Below are 10,663 nucleotides of genomic sequence, written 5' to 3'. Positions count from 1 at the left end.
TTGGGAAAATAGCACTATAAAAAATCAAAAAAGATGAGCTGGTGGTTGCACTGCTTCAGTAAAGCTTGCTCTGCAGTGCAGAAGCAATGAAGATTGTGTTACTCTTGTTTGATCAAAAAGTGCATTAATAAAATTATTTTGTTTATTCTTTTGCTCATTCTGCTAGCCTGAGAACAAGACATGGGAGAGGTTTTGGCATCTCCAATCTGCAAGCACTCTTGTCTGTTCAACTTTAAGCTTGATTGTGTGTGACTGTGTAGGGAGGAGGAACAAAGGCTTTATTTTTCTTTCATTTGCCTTAATAATCTTGCAGTGAAAAGTCAAACCAGTTTACATCTTTTTATAGGATTTTAATGTACTTTATAAAGAAAAAGTACATAATTAGAAAAAGAGCAAACCTGGGTCCTCCTTGCAGTTTCTCGTTCCTGCAGAATCTCCAGTTTGTTTCGCAATATTCAGCTATTAAAATTCATCCTGGAAACATTGCCCACATCTCTTTGGTGAGAAAAAGCAGCCTTCAGAAACTGCATCTCCAGCCCTCCTGCACCTTCTACACCATCCTAGACAGACGGGGTGAGTGCATGCTTAAGCAGTGCAAGAGGCTTTGCATTCATGAAAGAGGAGGAGTCATCTAGTTTTGAGGAAGACTCTCAGGCTATCTTTAGCAGACAGCTGGGTTGCACTTATAGAAATAGAAACAAACTTCTTGTCTGACTTCAGTGTTGTTGAGGTCCTTGCTGCTCAGTTTATGCTTTCGTGTCTCTCCAGGGATAACTCCTACAGCTGCTACAGGAAGGCAGAAGCCATCTACCTCTCCGTGTTAATGGTACCTACTTAACCCTTCTCACCTTGTTGGGAGAAATTTATCACTCTGTGTTGCTTAAGGAACACTGTTGGCTTCCTGAGTAAAACTTAACTGTATTTAGATAGAGCTGTTATTTGCTTTTCCAGCCAGGACTAGGTGGTCAGCTATGGTGGCAGTCTGTGAGTAAAGGTGTTTTCCAGATGCTCAAGCACTGTAGCTTGAATTATGTCTTCTGTCATCTTCACTTCCACAACAGCAAGCTGTGCTGTGCATATGCTAAACAAGTAGTAGTCAGCCTGCAGAGGTGACTGTTAACGTAGGATGGAGTATTTGTATCCTAAATGTCAAGAGTTTGGCAGTAATAACTACCAGTGATTAATTAGATGACAGGAGTTCTATGTGATGATATCAGTATTTACTGGAGTTGTTGTACTTTTGAAGTTTATGAAAGATCAGGAAATAGGTTAATCAGTATTTTCATAGTTCTTGTTTGCAGCTCTTACTGTAATCACCATGGTAGTCATGTCGTTCAGTGTTAAGTAGTCATGCAAAGAGCAGGGAGTTGGACTCAGTGATCCTTTTGGGTCTCTTCCAACTCGATATTCTGTGATTCTATATAACTTACAATTGTCCTTTGTTTTCGAAAAACAGGGAAAGACTTGTATTTGCAGTGTTCCAAATATATTTGTCATGTTCCTCACCCATCTCTTGTTTTGCAGGGGATAATTTTAGTTTTCATTGGTCAAGTTAGCAGTTGATTCAGTTTATGACTTTAATATTATATGCTTAAGAAAAGTTGGCCAGGAGATCGCTTTCACTGTTGCTGACTCAAATGCTCACATACAGAATTCAGTGGTATTAATGAGTCGTATAAATTTATGAACAGTCTTTGCCTGTTTTAGTGAGTATTAATTTTTAAAACCAATTAAATCACTAAAAGTTGTCATCTTCCTTTCTTTAAAAGTCCTATGGTTTTCTTTTCCGATATAATAGCCAGGATACACTATACCATAAGTTATTCTTATTGTATTGACTGTAAGAAAAGGCAACAGATTTTTTCAAAATAAGATTTTCTTCTGGATTTAGTGAATCTTTAGATTCTGAATAGTAGTTGGGAATGCAATAGCCTGCCCTTTCCTTGGTGCAGTTTTGTTGCAGAATAAAAGACATGACCTGAAAGTGGAACAAGTTTTATTTCTCATAATTATCCCCTGACTGTGTGGTCATCTGTAACAAATATATTTTGTGGCTAGGGGAAGGCTGATTTTGGTAAAGCAAACTTAATTAGGAATAGGAAGAGTTTGCGTGAGCAGCGTATGCATAGAGAGGACAGAAAAGAGCTGACATTATGTGGGTAAGAGTTGAGAAAACTGAATTGGGAAACCATACCAGAAGTAGAAAACAAACAAACAAGCACAATCAATTTTTAAATGTATTTTTAGTTATGGGGTTTTTTGTTGTTGTTGTTTGTTTTGGTTTTTTTAAATGTGTTAAGCAGCACAACATTGGGAGTTGGGCAACCCAGTGGGAATTCCTGTTTTATTGTGGTGTTTTTTGGGACTGACTGCCTGGCTCAGGGTACTCCTTGCCTAACTACAGGTACCTGAATCTTAAACAAGGACAGCCCAGCTCAGTCACCTAATAGCCAATGGCAGTCAAAGGGTTTTAAATATACAAAAGTCACCATGTGGTGATGTAAATAAGACAATTTACAGCCTGTTTAAAAGAAGATTATATATAGCCTTTAAATGGTGTAGAAAAACACACACAAGGTAGCTCAAATGATGAGGTAAAGGGGATGTGTATGATTGATTTTCTTTTGGGACTGCAGGATATTTTTCTTATTATTGGCATCTGAGCATCAGGCTATAGCTCACTGGTGAAAACCTCAGGCACCTCAGGGGTACTTTGAAAGAAGGCCTCCTGCTAATGCTTTAACTGTGCCCTCTCTTCTCTGCTGCATGGTGGGATCCCCAGGGAACGTTTCCTCCCTGTTAGATATTGCTGTCATTAGTCTGTGTTAATATGTTAGCAAAATAGATGTTGCTCCTCTCAGTCTGGGGCTGTGCAGTGTCTGGTGGCATCTGTCTCTGAAATACAGTGCAGTGCTGTACTTGGGAGCACACAGCTAGAGAGGCACAAAGATTCTAGACAAACTAATTTTTGTTGGTTCATCTATCCTCTTTAATAAACTGGTGTATTTAATGGCTGTTGTTTGTTGAGCACACTATGATGGTATTTTGCACTTTTTCCTACACTTTCATTTCTTCAAATGCAGCTCTCCTATGGTGCCACACAGGACAGAGTCCTGACAGGACCAGGTGATCCTGTCAGAAGATTGCAGAAAGCTCAGGTTCCACAAAATGATATATCATCATGCCCTTGTTTTAAAGATAGCCACTCGGGGATTAAATGGATGGGCTTCAGTATCTTAGACCAGCTCATGTTCAAGTGACTTTCATTCTTATTCAGTGTATCAGGCAGGAATAACCTGGAAAGTCAGTTCTGGAAGATGGCTGTATGGTGTGGTTTAATAGTTTTCTCTGTGTGTGCCTGTGGGCTGGAACACAGTGAGACTTGGGCTTGCCTTCCATGTATCATCCATTCATGTATATGTAGCTCCCCATCTGTATAAGGATCTCAGGACAAGAGGAACTTGCCTCAGGTTGCATCAGGGCTGTCAAGCACTGGCACAGGCTGCCCAGGGAAGTGGTTGACTCACCATCCCTGAAGGTATTCAAACAAATGTGTAGATGTGGCTCCTGGGGACATGCTTTGGTGGTGGATTTGGCAGTGTCAGGGTAATGGTTGGACTTGATAATCTTGGAGGTCTTTTCTAATCAAAAATATTCTAAGAGTAGAGGTAGTGCACTGCAACTATAGTAAGGGGTCTTTATCCAGCATTGTGGATGATGACATGCTAGGGCTCTCCTACATCTGCCATACAAGACGGAATGCTGCAAAGTCTCAGTTCTTTCTTAGGTTATCCATTAATTTTCTTTGTAGAAGGAGATTTAAGAAACAGTGTCTCAAATCCACAGAAAGGGTTTATTGACCATAATAGTGGAAAATGCAGCATGTGTGTTAAAAATATATACATAAAGGGAGGCTCTGAAATCCTTGGAGAGAAACTAATCTGACTTGTGTTTGAACTTTTAAGTAATCCATTGTAATGCCATCTTCATAGCAAATATCAGTGAGCAGTTTCTCTTTACTTCCTCTGATTTAACATGGTTACTCTTGAGAACACTGAGAATGTAGCATTTGCTTCCAGTTCAGTTTTGTCAGGTACTTCATCTGCAAGGCAGCAGCTCCCATCTGGCTTTGGAGCCTTGTCCATAAAACTACACATCTGTTCATACCTCTGGGAGATAAAGGTGTGCTGGGTTATTCTCTAGCCTTCTACTACCCAAAAGTGAGATTAATGTCATTATTTAAGTCACAAATACCAACATACTGGAAATTTTACCATCTCCTTGCACTTTCACTCCTAGGAGAGTTTGTTTTGAAGAGTGAATTCCATTTAAGAGAGTAAGAGGTTGGAACATAAAGCATGAGCTGCCTGCCTGAAAAGGACAGGAATTGATTTGTGCATTTTCAATCTATCCTAGAGGGGTAAAAAAAATCCTGAATGGAGGCCAAGCTTAGTGCAAATCTTGACCAGGCCTGGGATTTGCTGCTTCTATAAACTCTTGAGGTCAGTGTTTGTTCATGAGGCTCAGAAGAAGTCATTTCTCCATTGCAGGGATTCCTGACTTCTGTGTCTCATGTGGTGCAGGAGATCAGAGCTGTGTGTTGTGGTGTTTCCTGACCTAAAATGTCTGTGCTTCAGTGAATGGGAAAACACAAAAAAATGGAGCAGTTGTTTGTCAGAAAGGCCAATGGACTGCCTCAGCACCGAGTTTAACACAAACCCTTGTCGTGTCAATTAGGTGTTATTTTGAGTTCCACAGGGGATGCAGTATTAACCCAACCTTTGTTGTGCTGTTGTTTCTTCTTACAGTTTATGTGACACCAAATCCCACAACACAGTTCACTCCATTATTAATGGCTTTCATCGCTAAACTATTTTTAGTCTTGTCAGAAAATACTTGAGAAAAAGAAAATAATCCACTGGCAGATAAATGTGAATGCTTAAACAGGGCTTTCACCAGAGCAGTTTCTTACTGTCTTCATTGTTGGCTGCTTTGAGTATATGCAGGGAAGTACCTCTGCATGGCTGTGTCCTAGCTGATAGCATCTTCCTGTGAGAGAGAATTGGATAAGATGATCTGGACTCCTGAGGAAGAATGCTTTTTTTCTCTGTTAGGACAGTAAAAAAGTACATAAGACTGAAATGATGAAAGTTTCTACCTCTGACACTCGCATATGTAGCTGTCTTCTGGAAAATGAAGATGAAAAAACTAATGGTTAGGCCATGTGAATTTACTCCAGTCCTAAGCTATGAAAACCACTTCTTTCTTCTTGTTTTCTGGTTGCAGGCTTCAGGCAGTGCTGCATGTAGTTGAGATGACTTGGCCAACTGATTGTAGCACTTGTTAAACAGGGAGGTAGAAAGAGAGAAGTTTGTAAGAGGAATGGAGCCCACCTTTTGGAGAAGCAGGATTTAGTTGATGTTACTAATAATAGTGATTTTTTGCATTCCTTGTCCCTGAAAAATCTTCCTCCACAGTTTTCATTATTTGAAAGAATAGAAACAGAAAAGTATGGGCACCTGTGACCCTTCCAGACTATCCATCCTCACAGTACTTTGATCCTTCTGTGCCTTCTAGATAAACAATTTCTAGAAGGTAGTGGTAACTGTATGCACTTATAATGTATCAATATGACAGATGCTATGAAAGTGTTCAGACTACATTAAAAATCTCCTGTTTCTAGAATAGTCTCAGATTATGGGGTTTTTGTTTAGTTTGGGTTTTTTTATCTTTTTATCTGCACATGAATGTACCCAAAACCTTGAAGAAATTTGTTTGGATTTTTTTCTTTTAAATACCAAATTATATAAGGTTATTATTACTTCCTGTTTTTTCTCAGTTTTATGACTATTGCTTTTAGAGATAGGTGTGTCTCTGTGTAGTGGCGTGGGTTGGGTATCCTTACCTCCAAAAACAACCTCTGCCACACCCCCTTGCTTTCATGTCTCTGTGTAGTGGCGTGGGTTGGGTATCCTTACCTCCAAAAACCTCTGCCACACCCCCTTGCTTTCATACACTGCTAAGCTGAAAGTTATGCACAAGTACTTGACATGGAAAATAACAGCATACATGGTCTGAGGAAAAAAGAATCATAGTTTTTCAAAATTTGGAACTAAGATGAAAGCATTTTGGTTACTTTCATAAGTCTTTTCTAGACTGGATTCCGTTTCATGATACTTTTGCCTTCACAAACTGGTAGATTTTAGATTAGAGATGTTAAGAGATAGGCTGCTGGATCATATTCTTCGTCACTGTGAATTTTCCTACAGTATCTCTGATGCTTTTCACATTGCTTCAGCACAGAAGCCTTCATCAGCTGCCTAAGGAAAGCATCCCACATTTTGATAAATCTTTCTTCACCAAGGTTCGTGCTCCCTCTCTCAGCTGGAATCCTCACTCTTAGTTACATCCTGTGCTGACAGATTGTACTACATCTCATTTGGAAAACCTGAGTTTACTTTTGAGGACATGATATTACTGCATCTCCATGGAGTTTGTTTCTAGGTTTTATCCCCTTCCCTTTCTCAGGCTAACAGAGGTCAAAGTCTGCCCTTGCTGTTTAAAAAAAGCAGTTGCCTTTTGCCTTGGAGAGAGGGTGAGTTCTGCTTTGGATTTCCGGCAATACTTGCCAGAAGTGAAAACCTCTGCACCAGCTATGAAGCTTTCTTCTTGTATTTCCATCTTCTGGGCAGGGTGAACTCCTAGCAGCACAGAGGGGAGAAGAAGGGATCACACTCCCAACTAAATGACCTGCATTCCTTCTGACAGTAGAAATAACTGCTGCTGTTACCATTGCTAATTTTAATATGAATATAACTTCTACTTGCATGTTTTAAAGAGCAGCAGTAGGATCAGGCATTAGGCCACAGCTCTGCAAAGAGAGACACTATTTATGTTTTATGTTGGATGCATTGTGCCAGGCACAGTGTCTTGCCCTAGACTGGAAATGCCAGTGTGTTGTAACTAATAAGTAATAAGATCTAACCATAATTGTTTCATTACATGAAGAGTCAGACCCTTTACTGGGGGGTTTACTAATTGACAAACATGTTGTTCAGCTCTGCATTTCTGTTAAGAAGCCTGCATCAGGCTTCTCTATGTCTTTGTACTGAGATGGAGACTTGAAGTTATTACTCATCATAATTATTTAAAAAAAAATTAGACAAATAAGTTGGACTTCTGAGCTTAATACCTTGTTTTAGGATTCTCTTCACTGGTCTAAGCAAGATAATGAGGGATTTCCCATTTCCCAGGCTGGATGCAGCCTGTGTCTCTAGGTGACAGGAGAGACATGAGGCAAAGGGAGGGTGAAACAGGGATCAGCAAAGCTTGGCTTTGACTTGACAGTCCTTGCAGGCACAACTGCCCTGAGTGTGTTGGTACTCTCTGCCTTGGCCGCCTGAGACCACTTTGATTCTGCCAGGGGCATGTTCCAGAGCACTGAGAAGTTAGTTTTAGACTGAAGCACAGCCATAATACTCTGAAAATGGACATTGCCTTCCTGGTCCTTACACTTCTGGTGATGGGTGATGTCTGGGGTAAGTTGTTTCTCTCCCAGTTTCTAAAGAACTGTGGAATTACTAATTTTGCACCATCTTTCTATGTTTCCTAGAATTACAGAGTGGTTTCCACTAGACCACATTGCTCAGACCCTCATCCAGTCAGGCCTTGAGCACTTTCAGGGAGTGGGCAAGGACGTGTTTTCCTCCCACAAATGTTCTTTCAGGGAATTTAGAACAATTCTGCATTTTACTGGGTATAATATTTGCTTCACCTTTGCAAAATGACACTCAATCCCCACCAATGTCCTCTTGTGGAGCTGTAAGACCTGTCAACCCTTCAGCAATGCACTTCTCCAGAATTTTCCTCATGAGTAAGAGGGGCAATGAGTCTGACTGAATTGCTAGGCTTGTATATGGAATGTGTTGTATGAATTTCTGGTTCCAGAAATTATTTTGAACAGCTTGGAAATTCTTTTTCCTGTTTTATGAATAAATCCTCCTTTAACAGAGAAACATTACTTTTCTACGTGATGTTTTTGCATTCAGTTTTTCTCTCCCATTCTGATCCTAGGTTTGTATCTCTTTACATTTATTAATTGGAGTAAGTGGACACTGATTTGATGAGTTAGTCTCTGCTGTTAGTGTAACCTGACTCTCCAACAATAAACTGGATAACAAAGAATATTGTTTTTCACCAAGGAGATATAAAGTGGAATGAGAGTAAATGGTGCCTTGTGGTGTTTGTAAATCACATTTCTAACTCTGCTGGCTATGAGTCCCCTCATGTGTTGAGAGATGACTGCTGCAGACAGTTTTGAATGTGATTTGAGGGCAGGCTATAGCCCAAGTCTGCAGCTGAGGGAACACCACACTCTTCTAACACTGCTCTTGGCATACAAGAAAAGCACCACAATGTTCTTTTTTTTTCCATCACGCAGTAGATAGGACCACATAAATAATTTCTGCTCATGAGAATTGCTACACTGAATTAGTGCAAACGAAGTCCCATACATTCAAGAATATTTGAAGGACAGGGCTCAAAAGGAAAATGGCTCTGGCTCCACTTACAAGATGCAAATATCCTACTTTGTAACAAAAAAAGGCTTTAATTGAAACATCACTTTCACTGGCAGGTTCTGATTTTGTTTTCAATATATGCCATTGTGCTCAATGAGGGGAGAAGATTTTCCATGAGCAGAATTCAAATGTATTATTTTAAATTCATGTAATGGAAAAAGGTCTACTAAATATAGTACAGAAAGGACCACTAGGCATATTTCAAATTTTAGTGGGCACAGGAAGGGGGGGTAAGGTTAGCATTTCTTCATTATTTATCTACTTTTTCATATTATGACTAGCTCCAACTCTATTTCCTTTCTAATTTTTTAGAGTGCAGGTGTAGTTATACTCTGTACAAGTGATATTTTGGGGCAAATAGCAGAATTGCTGATGTCAACTTTGAAAACTGATACTGATCCAAAGAAGATGGCTTTCCTCATTCATTCATATTGACTCTTAAGCTGTTTGATGTACTGAGATCCCATTTCACATTTTCTCTAAGAGAGCTAAAAACTTTCAAGTTTGGCATTGTTATTTTTCCACTGACAGGTGATATATTCATCTGATGACACTGATCTGGATACTGGGCCAGAAGTTATGAGAGCTAGAATAGTGTGTTGGAAGGATTTATAAGAATAAGTTTACAACCCTTTAAATGTCTGAGTGGAGATGATAATTCTGAATATCTGACTTGGGCTGAATTGTTTGTCTAAAATTTGAGGGGGGGAAAAGGTTTAGTCTATTTTGAGGACAAGATTAAAGCAAATAGTTTGGTCCTCTCTGTTTGCTGGACTTTGACAGTAGGCTGGTGGGCATCTAGGACCTGGTGTCTTTTGAAGAAAAGGAATAAAAGGTTTTGTAATACATGACAAAAATAATTTTTGTTCTTGTAAGGAATGAAGGATGTGGCATGTGACTGTGATTGCTTTACTTCCTATCTGACAGGCTTGGGGAAGGAATTTGGCTCCCAAATTTGCCTTCAGACTCCCCCTGCTCTAAACATGAATCCAGAAACACAATTATCCATTCACCCCTTATCCTTTGCTGGCCTGTGTGTTAAGAAATTATCCACGTAGTGCTGGTGAGTCTCTGTTCCTCTGGGGGCAGCTGGAGATGCTGGCTACTGAGAGACACAGCATGCTGTGCTTGTGTGCCTAGCCTGGAAGGGGGAGGGCAGAGATGCCTTTTCTTTGGACGTGCAGTTACCTCTAGACCATATTTGGATGCAAAAGGTGGATGGGTGGGAGCCTAATTCTGGGGAAATCTTAAGCATAAAAAAATGTTTGGACAACTTAGGTTAGAGCTGACAATCACCAAGACTTCCGAAATATAAGACATGGGAATTCAGTAGACCAGACTACTCCTGCTTTCCAGAAAATTTTCTGTCTCCTTAGAAAATTTGTGTAGAAGAAATGAGTGATCTAACTGGAAAACATATTGATTAAAGATGCATTTTAAATGCATTAAATGCTATGAAAGTATGAAGTTCTGTGCAAAATGAAACCAAAATTGGTGGATATTATGGCACTGTTATGTGTGTATCTCATCTTCCCTCCTCTAAAATCATACCCTACAATTTTCTAATGCATTTAAGATAACTTTAGAAAAGCTTGAGAACTGTGGGATTCTGATGATCCCACAGTAACGCCCTTGCAGAAATGCAAGGTACAGGGGCTGGAAAGTGACGAATAAGTAAATCACAGCTGGAATGTTAGAAAGATAGTAATGGCAAGTGCTATTTTCTTCATTCAAGCGAATGCAATATTTTTTTTAAACTGTTGTCCTTTTTTTCCATATCTTTCAGCATCCACTGAAAATACTGCTTTGGTAGTATCCTCTGACCAAGTTCCATGCAAGACCAAACAGAAGTCCAGAACATTTTTGTTGTTCTGGGATGCATGGCAGAACATGACAGGTCCTGCTCACCTAGGCAAAAGCAAGTGGCTTTTTAACACAGATTTTATCTTGCTGCTCCTGAGAGTGAGAATGGCAGGGAGAAGTATGGACAGCTGGGAAAAAAGTGTAATTCAGGCTGTGCTTCTTCCTGGGTGCAGCCAAGCATTGTAGAAGCTTCCTTGTTTCAGGATGTGATTTCTTGCTTC

At 39.8% G+C, this 10,663-nt stretch overlaps 1 protein-coding gene across 1 annotated transcript in view; it reads left to right on the top strand.

The window, feature by feature from the left end:
• Positions 1 to 722: 722 nt before the first annotated feature.
• Positions 723 to 10,663, top strand: part of TMCC3 (transmembrane and coiled-coil domain family 3) — a 90,922-nt gene continuing 80,981 nt past the window's right edge. The window contains exon 1 of the mRNA XM_039703990.1: positions 723 to 826. Coding sequence (XP_039559924.1) covers positions 749 to 826 — 78 coding nt within the window. The 5' untranslated portion in view covers positions 723 to 748. The remainder of the gene's footprint in view (positions 827 to 10,663) is intronic.

The sequence above is a fragment of the Passer montanus genome, unplaced genomic scaffold, assembly GCF_014805655.1.
Source record: "Passer montanus isolate IOZ18808 unplaced genomic scaffold, ASM1480565v1 scaffold17, whole genome shotgun sequence".
NCBI classification, from domain to species: domain Eukaryota; kingdom Metazoa; phylum Chordata; class Aves; order Passeriformes; family Passeridae; genus Passer; species Passer montanus.
Note: the sequence above shows the minus strand (reverse complement) of the source record. Positions and strands in the feature narration are given on the sequence as shown.